The sequence below is a fragment of the Bactrocera tryoni genome, chromosome 3 (genome assembly GCF_016617805.1).
Source record: "Bactrocera tryoni isolate S06 chromosome 3, CSIRO_BtryS06_freeze2, whole genome shotgun sequence".
Lineage (NCBI taxonomy): Eukaryota > Metazoa > Arthropoda > Insecta > Diptera > Tephritidae > Bactrocera > Bactrocera tryoni.
Window position 1 is genome coordinate 10,594,955 of NC_052501.1, and position 20,815 is coordinate 10,615,769.

The 20,815-nt window shown below is 37.0% G+C and overlaps 1 protein-coding gene across 3 annotated transcripts in view; it reads left to right on the forward strand.

The window, feature by feature from the left end:
* The window catches only part of LOC120771175, a 41,858-nt gene that overhangs the window by 16,830 nt on the left and 4,213 nt on the right, over positions 1-20,815 (forward strand). For all 3 annotated transcript variants that reach the window (XM_040099065.1, XM_040099066.1, XM_040099067.1), the window contains 8 exons: positions 11,624-11,696; positions 12,746-13,009; positions 14,901-15,091; positions 16,736-17,792; positions 18,042-18,201; positions 18,287-18,418; positions 19,440-19,689; positions 19,750-19,908. In XM_040099065.1, coding sequence (XP_039954999.1) covers positions 11,624-11,696; positions 12,746-13,009; positions 14,901-15,091; positions 16,736-17,792; positions 18,042-18,201; positions 18,287-18,418; positions 19,440-19,689; positions 19,750-19,908 — 2,286 coding nt within the window. The remainder of the gene's footprint in view (positions 1-11,623; positions 11,697-12,745; positions 13,010-14,900; positions 15,092-16,735; positions 17,793-18,041; positions 18,202-18,286; positions 18,419-19,439; positions 19,690-19,749; positions 19,909-20,815) is intronic.

Genomic DNA, 20,815 nt, shown 5'->3' on the forward strand with positions numbered 1-20,815 from the left:
GTAATCAAATATGCGACAATGTAAACGAACGCTCAGTACGAGCGCAAGGTTTGCATATACAAAATGACGCGAGCATTAAAAATACTACAAATAAATAAATAAAATAAAATAAAAGTAGCAGAAATGGCACCATTTTCGCTTCTTATTTCATATATATAAATAAGTAAATGACCTCTTCCATTATACATATTTCAATACACTACACTATTATATTTTACTACCGAACAGGTGATTATCAGGCGATATATATTATATATATGTTTACATTTTTTCTGTTTATGCACAATATTTGTAATTTTCTTTTGGGTATTGAAAAACTGCAGTGTTGACTAAAAGAAATTGGCAAAAGTCGCCTGGAAACGCAATGCCATAATGCCAGAACGTTGAGTCATGTAAATATTGTTGTTATACTGAAAACGTAAACAAAAATACAAAAACTACGCAAGCAGGTCTAAGAAGAAAAATGATGCGACTACACGTGCCGATGACAATATATAGAAAATTGATTTTTATTTTCTAATAAATGACCTTTTTTAAATGTTATCTCCATGATTACATATACTGTCATACTAAATGATGATTTTCATAATTAGAAATAGCACTAATTACAATAATGCATACTACTATGATGGGCAATAATAGAATATCTAACAGAGAAAGCAATATATTTTTGGCTTGCTTAGAAGCATTTCAGTCAGTTTATCAATTTTCTCCTTAGTGAAATGGCACGGGCAATGGTGAAAAGAATACAAATTGACTAAATTAAGCAGCTGTCTGCAAGTAAATATTTTATCAATCGATTAAATAAGGGTTGTCTGAAATTTTATTAGAAATATCATATCTCAGATCAGTGCGTTGAAATAAAAATCTTTTGATAATTTGATTATAATCAAAGTAAGGTTGAATGTCAAACTCTCTGATAATCCAATGAAAGTCAAGGAAATAAAATACATATAATATATACGATTATTGAATAAATTTAGAATGAACAGTCATTGTTTGCATAAAGGATTCACAAATTATAAACTATATAACGTTTAAATTAAACAATTTTGTCATTCAAATGCTGAACCAGATTAAGTCAGGGCTGGTAATTAAATTCTGTGTAAAATACTTCAGTGATTATTATTTAATTGCATGACTTGGCTATTTGCAAAATTTTAGATATACACGGTGTGTTTATGTCGGTATATAAAGGGTAATCCATTTCGAGGTTGCCAATTTTTTTTAAAGGAAAACACAGAAACTTCAAATTAAATGAGGAATGTTTATTATTATTTGACATTTTTTTGTTTAGAAGATTATCTCTTTCAAGTGTTGATGGTCCATCTGTTGAGACCAATTTTCGGTGACACGTTCGAGCATTTCGACTGGTATTTGGCGAATGACACGCTTGATGTTTTGCTCCAAGGCCTGAATCGAAGCCGGATTGTCCGCATAGACTTTAGACTTTACATACCCCCACAGGAAAAAGTCTAACGGTGTGATATCACACTGAAAGTGTTCTCTCAATAAATCTATTGATTGATGCAATATGTATCGAAAAAAAATGAACCGATGATTCCACCCGCCCACAAACCACACCAAACCGTTGTTTTTTCTGTATGAAATGGAAACTTTTGAATCTCTTTAGGTTGCTCTTCGTCCCAAACGCGGCAGTTTTTATTGTTCTCATACCCATTGAGCCAGAAATGGGCTTCATTGCTGAACAAAATTTTGTTCGAAAACGTCGGATCTTCTTGGAACTTTTCAAGAGCCCATGGAGCAAAGTCAGGAAGGTCAAGCAGCTTTAGTTCGTGCACAAGCTGAATTTTGTATGCTTTCAATTTATGATCTCGACATAAAATGAGCCAAGTTGTTCTACATGTACGTCATCCGAGTTGCTGCGGACAGCGCCGAGTCTACTCTCCACCTCAATTCACTAATTAATTAACAGTTAAATTCGATAATCTTTGAAATACAAGGGTATTCAGTGCTAGAAATTATTGTATGATATTGAAATAAATCTTTGTATGGTTTATTCATAATCCATAAATGAGTTTGGATCTCTTAAGAAAGTTGTGTATCTTTCTGCTCAAATCTTGGGTCTATTCTGATTTTGGATTGTAAAATCACTACACATGTGATGGAGTTTTATGGAGTCGAAAAAATTCATCGTCATAACTTTTAGAACTTGATCGAAATTTGGTTTTTTTTACTATATTTGGACCTAAAATGGTGGATTATTGACTAATTTCATCATATTCATAAAATCATTTCTAGATATGTTCATTTACAAGCATTTTTTTCTGATTAACTTGGATTGAATAAGTTTTCTAGAAGTTTAGTTGACTTCTACAATTTACTACTGCTGAACACTAATAAGAGGTCGAAGGTAAAAAAAGTACCAGATTCTTAAAGATAACCGTTCAATTGTTTATAATAAGCAGAATATTGAAGACAAAATTGGGTTAAAATGTTAGACGTTGAAGTACTTTTACTTAGCTCTTATTAGCTACCGTTTCCCTCTAGGTAGAGTTAGCGGCCATATCTTTGCAACGGAGATCACGGGGATCAAAATGTGAAGAATGATAATTTCACTTACAAAAATCATTTGAATTTATAAAAAATGGTTTTAGTTGCAAAAGTCGAAATATACTTATTTGAATATTTGAAAATTTTTTGACCTGCATATGAAATGCAAAAAATATTTCAGCAAAATATCAACTTTTGCTAACGAGAAGCTTAAATAAACAAAACAAACAAAATAAACAAAAAATAATAGTGATTTGTACAAAATCATTAATTTGCGTTTAATGAACTCTATAGCTCTATTCTGTGTTGGCGGCCGGGCGCGCGCAATCACTAGCGTATTTGCATGGCGTCAACTAATCCAAGTGCAATTAGAGTTAACAACGCTAAAAATAACGGCGACAGCCGCACTGACGGCACCAATTGACACTTGGCGTCTTGAATGCTACACACCTACAACGCGAAAATAGCTCGACTTTCTGTGCGTGTGTGTGTGTGTGTGTGTGCTTGTCAGTTTTCCAAACGTGCAACACGTAATATCGACATTTTTTTATGTGCAAGTTGAATCCAGTAGTTTTTGGTTTTTCGCTAATATTTTTTTATTGAGCAGCGAGCTTGTCTCGTTTTTCGGCATAGCTGTATTTTGACACTTGACAGACGAAATCGCATAATCGGCACATAATTCGAGTGGTGCCTTCACACTTGTCTCTTGTAATTTGCTGTTGTTGCTGTTGCCATTGCAATAGCTACTTCATAGACACATTCTTTCATGTGAAAAAATCAGCCTTAATTGTCTTCACACTTTGTTTGTTGTTGCTGTTGTTTTGTATTCTTACTAAACAATAATTCACATCTGCAGGGTTTTGTCTATTATTTCATAGAAATTAATTGTTGTCTAAACATTTTTCTTAAGCAACTTTTTCGTAATTGCAAAATATTGCAGCCACATGGCGATTACGTATGTATGTAGATGTAAGTATGTGCATGTGCTGCATATTCATTACCAGATACGCCTCAGATGCGATTTTTGATTAATGCAAGCAATTATACACACATATAAATATATACATACATGTATATATAGGTATATAAGTATGTATATTATATGTATGTAGATAAGTAGAGGCATGTGCATAAAAATCGGCGGCTTTTCATGTTTTATTTCGCTTACTCAAAGAAATAAAGTTACCCTGTTGGAAATCGAGACATATATCAATTATAATAATAATTTAAATGAATTTGAGTTATAATTATACATATAACAATAGCTTAATATTGTGGCAGCAAAACAAACGCTTACAAATTAGAGCCGTACCGACACAAAAAACGAACATTTCATGTTTATTGGTGTTACATTTTAGTTATTCCCTTCAAAATAGGCTTCTTTTGAGCCGATACAAGCATGTTCAATCCATGTTTAATCCAATTATCCATATCCTTGTTATAAACTTACGCTGCGTTGACTTAAAGTGCGTTCAGCGAATTTCGGTTTTGTGGTTTTTCGGTTTCGGTTCATTTTTGGATAGATATTCGCTAGATTGTTGGACAGTTTAGATTTTATATTCATAAACCCACCTATCGTCACCAGTAACGGTTCTCATATAGGGTACTTAGCAATATTTCTCAATGTCGTTTTTGAAAAAGATTTAAGTACTAACACGATTCTTAACCCAAATATTAACCAAAATATTAACCAAAACATTAATAAATACATTAACCAAACATTAACCAATACATTAACCAATACAGTAACTAAAACATTAACCAAAACATTAACCAAAACATTAACCAATACATTAACCAATACACTAACCAAAACATTAACCAAAATATTATCCCAAAGATTAACCAAGACTTGTTGAGTTGTTCCATAAGATATGAGAGATAGCAGAGTATCTCTCTGATGCTAACACGATGAATTTCGGACTTTCGATGTTATCGTCATTAACAAAGGTGGATGACACGTATGAGGCAAGGTTTCGATGACATCACGATCTTCCCTGAAAGATGTTTGCCACTAAAATACTTGTATTCGTGATATAATAAACTTCCCAAAACACTTCAGCAACATTTGCAACGATTCCGCAACCCTGATTCCATTGTAAACTAAAAATTAAAGAAAATCCGTTGTATAGTTCAATCTTGGATTTTTTTTTTATCGATGCCGTATCAAATTTGATCAAAGCACACGCTTTAGCATATCAACCTCTTCGAGGGGCTCTGCATATTTGAGCTTACTACATTTTCATTTATAATCGTCGTCTGGATACTTGTGAACTAATACGTGCTAGTTACAAATTATAAAAAGGTATCTCAATTGATCCTTCCGAGTAATACCCACGGAAGAGTTTCTTATCAAAAACTACATTAACTCATATCATTATATTTTTTGAACTAAAATCAAACCAGTTTTAAACTACCTCATTTTCCTGCAGGGTAGTTATTTACAAACATGCATTTCAATATTTTTCTATGATCGCATCTTTTAAGCGTCGCATTTTACATTCTATGTGCCACAGTTCAAACAAATGCATGCGAAATAATATAAATGGCATGCGATTTTTATTGACTCATGTGAATCGATCAAGTAATCGGATACGAAGTAATAATTATGGCCGTGATATTGTGTGACAACAGCTATTGAACTCTATCAACACTTTAGATCGCTGATCGTTTGATTCGTACGTGAGAGTAAGTATGCTGTCATTTGGTGATGGTAAACTATATATTAGAATTAATACAAAAATCTTAAAAGACAGATTTCTGGCATAAAATATATTTATTATTGTGCTTGGCTTTAAAGCCTTAACAATAATGATGGCACATTAAAACTTGAACAGCTGTGGTCGGTATTGTCGTTGAAGATATTTTATGATAACTTGCAGGGTTTCTTTCGATGAAGCTTAGTTGATAGAGGGTTTGTTAAGACTATATATTAGTTATGTTATACCCTGTTCTATTCGCCACTTATTTACTAGCGAAGTTATCCAAAAAAGTCCAATACAGAAGAGTATGCAGCTGAAGAATTAAATGTGTATAACCGCCGATTATTCTTACTCAATTTGGTTTCCACCAGCTACTTGTTCGATTCGTCACATTCCAAGTAAAAGGTCAACTTTAATGTGTTAATTGAATGCTCCAAACATATAATTGGAACAGTAGTAGTAACATTCAAAGTTGTTGACCTGCACTGAGGAACTCATATTGTCATGGTTAGAAGCAGAAGAATTATTATTAATAAGCGGACAACAACATAATTAGAAAAATAATTGGATGACCGATAATAAAGCCCATAAATTACACCCCAAAGAAAGGTGACTTTGTATGGTATATATACATAGTATATATGTACTATGCATCAACGAAATTACAAGTGCTCGTTCCGGTATAGAACAATATAATGGCTTGCCAAGTTGAGTTCAGTCGAGAATACGCAAATGCAAAAATCTAACTTGAATCACGACCGAAAGGGGAGCAGACTATAATGACTACGTGTGTGCAATAACTAATTTATTATGTATATATGTGTTTTATTATATACATATAATGTAATATAAGCATTGAAAAGTTACGCATGCGCATGAGAACTTTTCACACAGCGATTGCATGCATGAAACTTTTGCTCATACTTAAGATAACCAATGCAAAGACGGAATTAAAAAAAATTTGCACACATGAGAATGTATTTTACATACATATAACATGTCTTCAGAAATTTTGTAATATATTCATTGTAATATATATTTATCTCAATAAAGAAGAAGAAGTGATCACAGGAGTTTGAACCATTAGTTCCATATCTTATTAAAACGTGAATGTCACGAGCCGCAGCAAAGCATGGCAGTGAAGGGCTTTCAACTGTAACTGCAACTGCAAAGCCGGTGAGCTTGTTAAAGTGGGTACCCTTAATAAGATTGGCAAAGAGTCAGTACTCCATTGTCCATTTGAGCTCTAGCATTGGATCTATGGACCTTTATTGAGCTTTGCAAAAGCTGGTTAAATACCAAAACCTGTGTTTCTGCGCTTAGTAAGATATAGGAGATCATTTGAACTACTTGCTCTTAGCAAAGCTCATCTCACCGAAAAGGAAGGATTTCTGATCGAGCACTGCACAATATTCGCACATGGAGTGTGGTTACATATCTTGTCGGACGCAATATACCACAGTTGTATAGAAAAACGCGAGGTAGATTGTAGACTCATCGATCTGTAAAGGTCTGGTTATTCATATCTAGAGGTTTTAGAAATTATAAAGGATCAGCGTTTACAGGCAACCAAATGGGATTCCGCGCTACTTTGGGTGCGAGGATCAGCCCTACGACTTAAGCAACATACCCTAAGCAAAATACAAGTTTTAGTAGGTTGAGACCTTCTACTTCAAAAACATAACTTGCTGAAAGGGAATTATATAAGACCTTCCTGCTTTTACATAGTTTTAATGGGTCATCAGGGAAAAAATAGGGGTAAAACTGGTGAGTGTAGTTATGAACCCATCAATAATCTTCTCCTGTTGCTATGGAAAGCTTTGCTTTATCTCATCTCGGCCTAGTTCGTTTGCGTCGATGTCGGTAGAATGCAGATCGTTAGATGACATTAAGGCTATCGACTATTTTGAAAGCATTTACATGTGGTTATCAAGTTAGATGCTAAGCTTATGATTCGGTGCTATGATGCTATGACTTTTATTACAGAAATCATTAAATTCCTGAAAAATATGGCGACAGGTTGTCATCTATATCTTAAGGCTCGAGAAATCTGAACAAAGACTCACTTATTATCTGGTAAATCATCCACCAACAATAATGTCAGCCTCGAAATCCAATGCCGAATAACTCTTGCCAACAGGTGCTACTTAGGACTGAGTAGGCAATTGTTCCTCTCTCGACGAACAAAAACCAAACTCTATAAGTCACTTATTATTCCCGTCCTGCTATATGGGGCAGAGGCATGAACAATGACAACATCTGATGAGTCGACGTTACGAGTTTTCGAGAGAAAAATTCTGCGGAAGATTTATGGTTTTTTGTGCATTGCCCACGGCGAATATCGCATTCGATGGAACGATGAGCTGAATGAGATATACGATACGAATTAAAAGACAGCGGCTACGTTGGCGAGGTTATGTCGTCCGAATGGACGAACACTCCAGCTCGACGTAGTACCCGTTGGTGGGAGCAGAAGAAGAGGAAGACGTCCACTCCGTTGAAAAAACCAGGTGGAGAAGGACATAGCTTCGCTTGAAATCTCCAATTGGCACCACATTGCGAAAAGAAGAAACGACTGGCGCACTGTTGCTAACTCGGCGGTAACCACGTAAGGGGGTCTACGCGAGGAAAGAAGAAGAAGATGTATTTTATAGGGTTCTGATTGTTACAAACAATGTGAGAAATTTATTATACCCTGTTCAGGTATAAAAATGTATATATCTGAGGCCAAAGTTCGCGTGCTTAGTTCAATGGCTCATACCTCAGCGGTACGCGTCTGACTGTGACATGCTTGTAAATAAATTAAAATGCGAGTGGTCATAATGGGTGGCTTACCGCCTCTTTTTGCCGGCTACGGAAGCTGGCTGAAGCGCCACCACACACTAACATTGACGTTTCTATTAATACGGTTCGCTGATTTTGGTACTCGATGGTTGTTGTTGCTACCATTGTTGTGCTCATTATTGCTGTGTTTGTTGGTTTTTTAGCGCATTCATTCGGTCGGTTCAAGTGCTTCGTATTCGTGCGTGCTTTTCCGGCACTTTTCAACGCCACCTGGCGGTGTCTGCGCATTTTTGTGTGTGTGTGTGTTTGTGTACGTATGCGTGTGTACTATGCGTGAATGGTTTTTGGTGAATTCGGCTTTTATTTGTGTGGTTTTAATTTGTTTTATTCGCAAACACACATTCTCTTGGCGAAAAAACACCACCTACTTTTGCCCGATATTGATGTTGTTGTTGCCTTCTGACTTCAGCCAGCCTTCAATGCCCTTGCCGGCAATTAGTAGTGTTTACCGCGGCAATTGTTGCAGCGCGTCAACAAATATTGCTGCTCGGCGCTTCATGGTTCGCTGCAGACGCTTATAGTTTATATCGCCCGCTGTGTGTAGCTGTTCTCGTTATATCGTTGTTGTTGTTGGCATAATTTGTATAATATGTATGCATATTTTTCAACTTTGTGCTTGATGTTAGCGGAAGCTAAAGTACGATGTGTTCGCAGTGTAGTTGTTGTATTTTGACTTTTGCTTCAATTGATGGCAGTTACGCCTCTTTTCTTCTCCAAATTAAGTGGCAAAATCTGTAGCTGAAGTTCATGCGCGTATTTGCGTAAAATTGCAACTTACTTTGTTCATTAAATTTGTTGTCATTTTCTAAATTGTATGGAAAATTTTCAGACACCTTCAAATGCTGTCGAAAACTCACACTTTGTTACATGTTTTTGTATGTGTGTGAGTGCCTTAGATTGACGTTAGGAAGTTCATCATTAGCTGCTTAGGTCGTCATTAGCTGGGCATTTCGAGCAGCTGTTGACAGCTTCATTAAAAGGTAGTAAATAAGTCTAGTTAGGTGTTAATCTTGTGATTATAAACTTCCTCTTGTCTATCTTCATTATATATGAGCTAACTTTACATATTTATTTATTTATTAACGCACTCAGCAATTATACATATATAGATTTTTTTTTCTTTTACACGTTGAGTATTAAGAGAGAAATCTTCGAAGAATAACAATACTTCGAAAAAAAGAAAATAACAACGAGTGTTAAAATTAGCTAAGATCAGAATCAGAAAACCTTAAGCAATATCACTTCTTTATTTATTAATTTATTTATTTATCAGAATATCAGGTAAAAATTAATAATTTACATTACTTTATATTTGCATAAGTATGTATATACATATATTATGAACAAAATTTTGAAAAAATCGGCTTTTCTTAGCTCTAGCTTCTGATTGGCAATAATAAATGAAGTTTCTGAGATTAAAAAAATGTTATACCGCTTTAGACCTGTTTAGTTTTGATATGCACGCAGTAGACTTAGTACGATCAAACCACATTAAAATAATAGCCAAGATCTGCGTAAAATTATCACTCAGCAGCCTCAGTATATAGCAAATTCCTACCAAAATATGCCTTTCTTCGTATGCTTAAATATATAATAATTTCAAGTGGGATCTAGTTAATTTTATTATAGAACAAAAAATATTTGTGTTTTCAGCTACTACTTAATTTTTATACTCTTGCAACTTGTTGCTACAAAGTATAACATTTTATTCACCTAACGGTTGTAAGCGAGATAGATATAGGGTTATGTATATATAAATGATCAGGATGACGAAAAAAGTTGAAATCCGGGTGACTGTATTTCTGTCCGCCCGTCCGAGCAAGCTGTAACTCAAGTCAAAATTGAGATGTGTTGATGGCACTTGGTACGCATGCAAAAAAGTAAGGCACATTTCGTAGATGGTCATAATCGGACTATTGCTACGCCCACAAAACGCCATTAACCGAAAATATATAAAGTAACGAATCACTAATTTTACATATAAAACTATAATTTGGCAGATGGGATCACTGTGGAAAGGGGCAGCTGTGGGCAGAAAAGTTTGAAAAAAGGGAGGTGGTCCGCCCTCTAATAAATTTAATGTACATATCTCAGAAGCCACTAAAACTCCAATAACGAAATTCGCCTAGCGCAAATGTTATAAGAACTCCTACCGACACTGTGAAAATGGATGAAACCGTATGATAATCTCATGCATTCCCCACATAACGGTACTTTTAGAAACTACTTAAGAGCGATAAATCATTAATCAAATACGGCAGAGGCATTAGATATTAGCCCAGAGATGGTATGAGAGTGCTTTATAGGAGCACGGTCAAAATTAGGCAATCACCCACTTTTGGGCTAGAGTGATTCCTACCAAATTTGGTACGTTATTTTAACATAGAACACAGTGTGAAAATGGCCGAATCAAACTACAACCACGCCTACTTCGCATATAACACAATTTTAAATTCCTTTTGATTCTTTCACAAATCAATAAGAAATTAATATATCAGGTTACAAATTTTTGGATAGTGCAGTATGCCACCTTTGACTTTTTACCGAAAATATGGGTCAAAGTAAAGTAAAGGTAAATTCACGGAGAATCCTTTCCTGACAGTAGTATGTCTATTTGTTACAAATAAGATGAATCGGGTTAATACTTCCCTTAGCCCCCATATATCTAATATAAAGATTTTCGAACATCTGAGTGACTTAGTACATCAGCCAATATGTGAGTTATCTGGATAAAATTGAAAAAACTGTCTTTTTGACATTGCGTATTTGTGCTTAGAATGAACTAACAGGTGTTATGTATGTGGAGATAATTCCCTGTATTTAATCCTTGCAAGCTGCGAGAGTACGAAATGTTCGGTTACACCCAAACTTCGCGCTTCCTTACTTGTTAAATCCAATTTTTATAAAATTTTAAAATTTTTGAACCTATTCTCAGGGATTGTTTACAGTCTAAAAATGTAACAATTGATTGCTGTTTCCGTCGATTTTCTGAGAAAGGAAGAATTGGCTTAAAATTTCTTAAGCTTAAAGCCTAAATATCCTAATGTTCTCTCGTTTTTTTTATAACTCAATTGCAATTTTTATATGGATATTTGGTAGCTATTAAGGGGTTGCATTGGTTTCTTCGAGTAAAAACAGCCTTTTTTCAAAATTTGTTTCTCATATAAAAAATTAAATATTTTGTTAGAAATTTTTATTGGTACAAACATACGCTATTAACAAAGAAATTCGGACATTTTGAAAAAAAAAAAAAATAAAAAATTTACTTGGCCATTGCGACGCCATTTCCGTGTATCCGGATCCGGACTTGAAAGTTTAGGACAATACTATTATAGGGTGTTGTAGAACTTAATTGATATTATAAACAATAGATTTTTTGAAACTCCTTTACCCATGCAACCCCTTAAAATTGTTGAAGATCCTTTTCTGAATTTCTGTCTGCTTAGTAGAGAAGAGAATTTACACTTTAAAATTTAACTTTATTATTTTATCTTTTTATAAAGTATTCTAGAAAATCTTCATTTCCAGTTTTTACTAATCACATACTCCCTTTTTATTTTCAGATTAAGGAAAGTTCACTCGCTGATCATTTGGCTGAGCATGAAAAGGAGTTAATATTTGGAAAAGAAAAAGAAGGTGAGTCAAAGAATGAGAATAGTAAATTAAAAATTGTGTACAAAAAAGCACGGTTATGACAACACTCAATAGAATACAAATTTTTAAATTTTAATTACTGTTATTTATAAAAAGAAAACTCCAAAAAAGTAAGCGAACCGAACTGCCTTTATCTTCTAACATTCTTCGGGTATGTGGGTCACCCAGTATATTTCTTATCTTACACTTCTATTTAGTTGTGATTCTTATGAGATATGTTTATATAAATGCTGACGTGTATAAGGTCATTCAGAAAGTGAAAATGATGATTTTGCAAAATCAGTGATAATATTTGCAATAAGCTCATATAGTTTTAGTTAAATTGTAAGTAAATATTTTGATTTAATGGCGCCTGCAGGCGATAAGTCGAGGTTTCGTACAACTTTGTAATCGGTTGATTAATGAATGAAAATTATTATTTACTAATAAGGGGATTTCCCGAGTGCTAGTGTATAGTTTATACATAAAATATGATAAGTATTCTTCCGTTACTTTTTCTTCTTCTTTGTGATGTATAAAATACATGTAAATGGCAGCCGGTATTGGCAGCCTGAACATGTTGCTTTACTGCCACTTAGAACATAAATATTACAGAAATGCTGTGAAAACGTTACTTAAATATACGGTACATATGTATATGTATTTATAAATATAGGGTCAATGTATAAATTCGCAATAAATCTAAAAAACACACACATTCGATACCGACAGCACAGATACTTGTACTACTGAATGCGAAGTTCAATTGGAATCGATAGTGGTGGCTGCATACTGTACTCTACTCTAAGCTGCCAAAGGCATTGTACTTGAATAAACGATTAGCTGTTTGGACAGGCAGACAGATAGATAGACGCAGATATAAGCCAAAAGGCTATAAATGGACAGACAGCAAGTATACCCCGCTCCTTCGTGACCACCCTGTCTGTTGGCTGTTTACTTTTCTGCCTTTTAGAACTTGTTTGTGCACATATGTACCTACATATATGTATATAAATTTGTAAATAATTACCCACCACATTCTTTGCTTGCAGGGCGTCCACTGAAATTGGTGCATTTGCAACATCTAACAGATGCCAGCGACGTCGATGTAGGGAATGCAGTTGACGCTGCAGCCACTTTTGCTGCCGATCCAGTAACGCCGGCAGCTTTCAAGTCACAACAAAAGCAACAACCAACGCATAATTCTTCGCATCGTGTCAAACGTTCTGACACCAGCGCCACCGCAGCGAATCAAAGCGCCGACGCGCAACCGCAAACGGCAACGAGTGAGGACGTCGTCTCCGTGCAAATAAAAGGTATGATAATCACGACAAACACAATACATCAAATCGTTTCGGTTGAAATGTGCTCTGGCTTGAGTGCATTCTTAAGTGTCAGAAGATTGACAGCTGGCGCAGTCACTGCGAGATAAATGCTCTTTTGGTCTATTTTTTGTGCATAATTGCAGCTGGATTATGTGATTAAATTTACTAGATTACTTCTATGTTGGCTACTTATTGGCGGAGTTTTGCACATAAATCTATTGTGTTCTGAAATATTCACGAACTGAATGAAGGCTTAATATCGCAGTCGATGGCGCCAAGATTCCGACGGTCAATAACCTTAAGATTTTAGGTGTAACATGTCTATGCTTCTTCACTCATCCGCAACAGAATCCTCATGTCACTGGCCAGCAGCACATGGCGAAAAGACAAATAAATGTTGTTGGTAACTTACATGGCAATCGGCCGCCAGGTCCTCAACTACGCCGCAGCAATATGATCGCCTGGATGCAGTGGAACACAGATGAAAAAGCTACAAACCTGCCCGAACACTGCACTCTGGACCACGTCAGGCTGTCTCTTGATGTCTCCCATCGAACATTTACGAACATGAGACGCTTATGCTCCCAGTTAAGAAACATAATGAACTCCTCCCCAAGTAGTTCCTGCTGGGATGTTTTCGCAGAAATCACCCCTGAAGCTACCTCTTTGGAGCGGAACCGCCTCTTAGGAACATTAAGAGGTCTGTCCTCAATTACGTCGACGACATCGAACAATACGCCGACGCAACAAGCTTCCGACAGGTACTGACCGCCATTCACAGTGGAACTATCAGCATATTCATCGATTCCCTTCCAGTGAATGGCGTTCTTGGAGTCAAATCACCACCACTTACTGACGAAAAGCTCGAGTTGCCGCGAGAAATGAGAGTTCTAGATATTGCAGCAGGTTAAACTTCTACTTGTCTAGAACATACACCGACATATCCAACATACATATGTCCTGCGTGCAATGAGTCTCCGCATGACACTGGCCATCTCTTTGCATGCCCCGCTAACACCACTCATCTAACACCCTTTTCCCTTTGGTCCGACTCACAATTTGCTAAAGGCAAATAAATATATGGAAAGTTGGATGAAGAGATGAAGATTTTTTTGCAAGTGTTGTAGCTCTTTTGTCAGCCCGAGTTAAATTTGATTCAGCCAAATACGACTTCCACATCATTTTTGAAACAGAGGGTATAAACCGTCTACTGCCTTCATCTCTGGCAGTAGAAAAGAATAGTTAATCTGCATTCTATATCAGCTTTAAGTTTTTCTGAGGATCGCACTTGGAACAAATTTAGATCAAAATTGCTTTAGAAAATTGACCTTAAGTGAAAAAGAATTCTATAGATTGCAGTCATCATCTCGCACGCATTCCGAGCTATAAGTAAATATTGCATACTTCGATGATTCGGTGTTCTTCTTTTGCATTTAGATCGTTACCGCATATGATTTAGTGCCGTCTTTGATCTTGCAGCAAACTACTCGTACTTCGGAAGCAATACTTATTATTCCGGTCAATGCTGCTTGAAGTGAAGTGTCGGTGCGATGAGCGGAAAAGCGGTTAGTGGATGCCGCAGCGTACAGCATTGCAGTGGCGCGATCACCGTTGCATGCAACGAGCGCTAACCTTAATATTTACATATCTATGCAGATTGCATATACGAGAATATATTAATATATGCGCGTACATTTATGCTATTTTGCCAACTTTGGCGAGTACTTCTGCGCCGATTGTTCCACTGCTTTTGCATCTGCGCCACACATTTCGATCTTCACAGCCTTGTTCATTTTCAATATATGTACATAGATAACTGTTTAATTTCTTTTGTTGCATTTATTTATCATTTTTTGTTGTTTGTTTTTCTTTTTATGTGTAGACAACGACCAATCGGTGCACCTACAGCTACGCCAGACACCGAAACTAATCGACGATGCTTTTGTATTCATCCGACGCTATGCCAACTCGACGCAGTTCATTGAGGATTCGCATAAATTAGCCGAGCGGTATGAGCGCTGCTTTTACAGTAATGAAAATTCAGCACTTGACCTTTGCGATGATGAAAATGTGGTAAGTAGCAAAACCAAAACAACAATGCCAACAAGATACAATACAATAAAATAATGATGAATGGAAAATCAACGAAGCGGTGAGCAATATTTGTGATGTGGCGTGTGTGCCGCGGCAATTGGGAAGAGCGCGAGCGTGTGTGTAAACCACAAAAGTTAGACGCACAACTGCTAGTAATGTGGCTAACTGTTAGCATGTGTGTCTGGATGTATATTATTTAAGCAAGCTGTTTAGATATATATATATACATAGGTGGAAAGTAGAGTGCACGGGTCACTTGACATAGCATGGATAGGGTCTCATTAGCAAGTATTTTTATAATAAAGGGATTTCTTATTAGACCCAAAAAAATTTGGTTTTCGATTACTGTTATTCTAATTTCAAAAATTAAAATTGTTTCAAAGATTTTTGGCTAAGAGAATTTGTTCATTATTTCAATGAGCTACTTCAAAAGACTTGAGAGAAGGGAAACCGTAAGGCTCAAAGCAGAGGACTATACCAGACGAGAGATTACATACTAAAACTCTTTGTCCTCTCAAAAGGTCAAATCTGTCAACATTAACTTCGATTACTGTAAAGATGGCAATAAATATCCTTCACAAATAAAAAAAGTTTCCGTAGAAGAACTGTTTGATTGTTCATAGCAGCTTGTGGTGCCATGTGGATATTCTAAGTGTAGTCAGGTCCTTCTCCACCTGGAGTGAAGATCTTCCTCTTCCTCTGCTTCAATCGGCGAGTACTGAATCAAAAATCTTCAAAGCTGGAGTATTCTTTTCCGTCCGGACAACATGACCTAGCCAGTGTAGCTGCTCTCTTTTAATTCGTTGAACTATGTCTATAAGTATGTCGTCGTATGTCTCGTACAGCTCATCGTTCCGTCGAGTGCGAATCTTCCACAGAATCTTTCTCTCGAAAACTCGTAATACCGACTACTTTGATGTTGTCATCGTTCAAGCCTTTTGCGGAAATGATGAGTGACTTGTAGAATTTGGTCTTTATTCGTCGAGAGAGGACTTCACTTGTCCATTGCTTACTCAGTCCGAAGTAGCACCTTTTGGAAAGAGTTTTTCTGCGTTGCATTTCGAGACTGCGGACGATGGAGCCGAGCTAAAGTGAGAAGACGAATCATTCCTCCCCAGGGTTGTGTGCTGGGTTTGGGACCCGCCACGTAAGAAACACACCCCATGAAAAGGACATAACAAATTGGAAAAAATTTGAGATATATATCTCAAAAACGGAGGGGCTAGACGTGCATAACTAAGTAGCCTCAGCTTGTCTCGCTGATCATTTATATTAAATACATATATAGTACATACATATATATTTTATGGGGTGACGGCGTTTCCTACTGAGTGTTACAAAATTCGTGACAAATCTAAAGGATATGAAACTTCTGAGTATAAACATATTGGGCTTTCCTCTCTCTCTCTCTCTCTTGTCAAACAATTTACTTTCGAAAGAAATACATATTAATCCACAGATTAAGCTCAAGAAAGTATGTATATGAATTAATCGACCGCTTTGCTATTTAATTATACCAGTATTAGTGATTTACAGTTGTTGTTCGATTCGCCACTCTCCAACTTACTGAAAACTAATCCCACGAAATTAGAAAATTGTCACTAAATTATTACGAATTTTCAGCGCGGCGTTTTCCATCACAACTCCACCAACTACATAATCCATCCACTGCCAGCACGTTTCGGCAACTCAACCCACGTAATACTCGAATCGAACTATCATCTGCCACCCAAAGACACAAGAGAATCTGCCGTTATGCCATTGGCAGCGAGTGTACTCAACGCAAGCGTACAATTTGAGCCTGAAGAGGAGGGTTTCAATGAGTTGAACAACTTCCCGTTAGAGCCCACCGTAGGTGAATACACGGCACGTCCAGTGCGTAATACCGGCTATGTGACCCACGAAGAATACGCAGAAGACACCACACATAACTACACATATCATCACAATGGAAGAGACGATAAACTAAAGAAATATGTGGACATAAATTTACGTTATAAGCCACGTTATCATCATCGCAACAACGGCGAGCAACAACACCAATTTCAGCATCAGAAACATCAGCGACAGCGACAACATTTGCATCGTCAACAACAAGAAGCACAAGCCGCTAAACAGAAGCCGGAGAAACTGCCACAACGCCAAAGAAAACTAAAAGAACATCACCAATATCGCAAACAACAACAAGCCAAAGCAGCGTCAATACTGCTTGATCACATCGATTTGATGCACGATGACAACAACAACAACGAAGAAAACGTTGTTAAAAGCAAAAAGCACGATGACCAACCACAGCATCGACGTCGTCGCCGGCGCCGTAACATAGCCTCGGGCAGCACGATGATACCACAAGATCTGTACATTGAGACGGCGATCTTCGTTGATCGTGATCTCTTCCAGCATATGTCGAAGAATTTTCCAGACAATACCGAAAGTCAAATGATACGTTTTGTATTGGCAATGATAAATGCCGTTCAATTGCTGTATCACGATCGCTCGCTGGGGCGTCGCATTAACTTCGTATTGAAACGTTTGGAGATACTTTACAATGATCCGTCTAGTTTACGACGCTCCGATGATATTGACACGTATTTAAGTAATTTTTGTGAGTGGCAGCAGCGTTTAAATCCGCCTCAGGATAGTGACACCATGCATTATGATCATGCAGTGATCTTAACAGGTGAGTTTTGGAAATGATTGTGAGAAACGCAGACGCTACAGGGCGCATGGCAACTTTTGAGAGTGTCACTGGAGTTTTTTATTCACATTTAATTGTGTTTTTTGATAAAGTTAGTGAAATAAGCGAAAGCTTTATAGTTATCCCATATTTCATTAATATTTTGTCTGGTTTAAAACTGTTATCTCTCTTAAAGCTTTCTGCTATCTACAAACATGTACAAACATTTTCTCATAACATTTTTTTGTTTAGGTCTCGACTTGTACGTTGTGGATAAAGGCGGCAAGAAGATCAATCAGGTGGTTGGTCTTGCACCAGTGTCCGGCATGTGCACGAATACTTCTTCATGCACCATCAACGAGGGCAAACATTTCGAAAGTGTTTTCGTTGTAGCACACGAGATCGGACATAAGTGAGTGAATTCGTGCAATGCAAAATGCAGTAAAATATTTGATTTATTGCCATATTTTTTCAATTTTCCATAACAATTTATGTAGCCTTGGCATGCGTCACGATACAATAAACGACCGGAATTGTGATCCCACACGATATATTATGTCGCCTACATTGGGCAGCGGCAAGACGACATGGTCGGACTGTTCGCGTGATTATTTGGAAAAGTTTTTGAGGTGAGTAACATGTGAAAAAATATTTGTTTTATAAATTTTAATATCGGTTTTAATATAAGTAGTCGAAAAAATTTTTCCTTATTTCTAGTTAAACTTTAACTTTTTTTTTATATTTATAATCAACTTTAATGAACTAAATATGTATATTTTTCCATAGAGACATTATTCCATCAGTGTAAAACTTTTCTGGTTTTTCGGTGAAAAACTGCGACAAGTAATTTTCACAGGCTTCTCTTGAAGTCAACTTTACTCCATTAAGGGAGTTCTGCATTGACCGAAATAAATGGTAGTCCGATGATGCAAGAACAGGGCTATATAGTGGAAGCATCAAAACTTCCTCGACAAGCTCTCCCATGTTTTGCCGAGTCATCAAAAATGTCTGTGGTTTAGCGTTGTCTTGATGGAAGACGAAGCCCTTTCTGTTAATCAGTTCTGACCGTTTTTTTCGATTTCTTGCTTCAATCTCATCGGTTGTTGATAGTAAAATGTAGAATCAATCATTCGACCAAGTTAGAGCAAACACTTTCCAATCCCAGCAAACACTCAGCATAACCTTCCGAGACGTCAATTCTGGCTTTGCGACCAGTTGTTGAGCTTCACCATCCCTGGACAATCTTTTTCACACATTATTGTCGTATTTGATCCACTTTTCGTCTCTTGTTATCATTCAGAAATGGTTCGATTTCATCTCGTTTCAGCAAAGAATTGCAGATGTTAATTCGGTCCATTAAGTTTTTCACAGACAATTCATGTGGAATCCAAACATCAAGCTTCATTTTGTAGCGAGTTATCAAAACTGTTTGATGATGAATGTTAAGTTCCTTTCCGATGTCATGGCTGCTCATGTGACAGTCGTGGTCAATCTTTTCCATAATTCCATCGACCAGCGCGAGGTGCATCTTTCACATCGAAATTTCCAGAACGGAAATCTGTTGACAAAATACGAAAAGTCTTTTTCGAATACCAATATATTTACAATATAAAGAAATATATTATCCTAAATCGTTATTTTTCTCTCCAGAAAAGGTTTAGGCAGCTGCCTCTTCGATCACGGTCAATTCGCCAACAATTTGGATCACTTGGCTGAGGGTATATTGCCGGGGGAACGCTTTGATGCCGATCAGCAGTGCATGCTTAAGTATGGACGCCCCTCAATGCGTGCTAAAAATCAAAAGCAATCCGATATTTGTACCGATTTACACTGCCAGCGCGATCGTCATACTTGGACATCGCATCCGGCTTTGGAGGGCACCACGTGTGGTCCAAATATGGTTAGTTTTCTTGGCGTTTCTGTTGTTTTTGATTTTTATTTAGATCATTGAATCTTACAGTGGTGCCGTAGCGGTACGTGTGTAATACGTCCTGCTTATGTTACGCCCTACCATACGCCTAAGCTTGCATCAACTGCGAGTAAAGTGGGTTATGAGAAGTCGAATTTCCTGGAATCCAGTAAAACGGGACACTATTTGCATGAATACAATTACAATAAGGTGAGTGACTTATACTATTCGTTTTGACTGCACCTAAGGTTAAAAATAAAGTGGTAAGTTAAATAAATAATGGAACCTGAAATATGGTAGTTTTATGGAGGACCATGCCGTGGTCTCTCTGTAAAATTTGAAACTTTTACGAAGCTGGGATAACTGTTGCTCTACAAAGAATATCTCAGAACTGATAGTTTATATACAGCAAGCCAATCTCGGTCACACTTTTCGTTTTATGCGTAATATTTCTTAGAAGTCTAAGCATACAGGGTTTGTCCGGAAAGTAATAGAACTGAGTCGATTTAAAAAAATTATTAAACCAATGGTTACAATTCGTTAAAAACGTTCAAAATAGGATCCTTCTGCGTCGATGCAGCGCTGCCAGCGCGATTTCCAAACATTGAAGGTGTTACGGTAGGCATTCTGCGGAATAGCCTTGAGAACCGAGGAGCATGCTGCTTGGATCTCCCCTCTCATCTTAAAATGGTTGCCTTTCATCGGACTTTTCAGGCAAGGTAACAAAAAAAGTCCAGGGGGATCACATCTGGGTTGTAGGGCGGCTGGGGAAGCGTTGGGAAACCGGCCTTGGTTAGCGTTTGAGTCTCTTGAAGACTTCCAAGTAAAACTTGGCGTTGACGGTTTATCCAGGAGGCCTTTGATGTCAAAAAAGACAATGAGTATCGTTTTCACTTTGGATTTGCTCATTCTTCCGGTTTTCATCAGCGACTTCTTCCCGGCCCTCCAAAAAGGCCTGGTGCCACCGAAACACACCACTTCTTGCTAAAGCGACATGGTAAGCCTGCTTGAATATATCAAAAGTCTCTTTCGCAGATTTACAGAGTTTCATTCAGAATTTAATCGCGTACCTCTGCTCTAACGAACGCTGCATTTTCGGCTTGCACCACTCACAGAA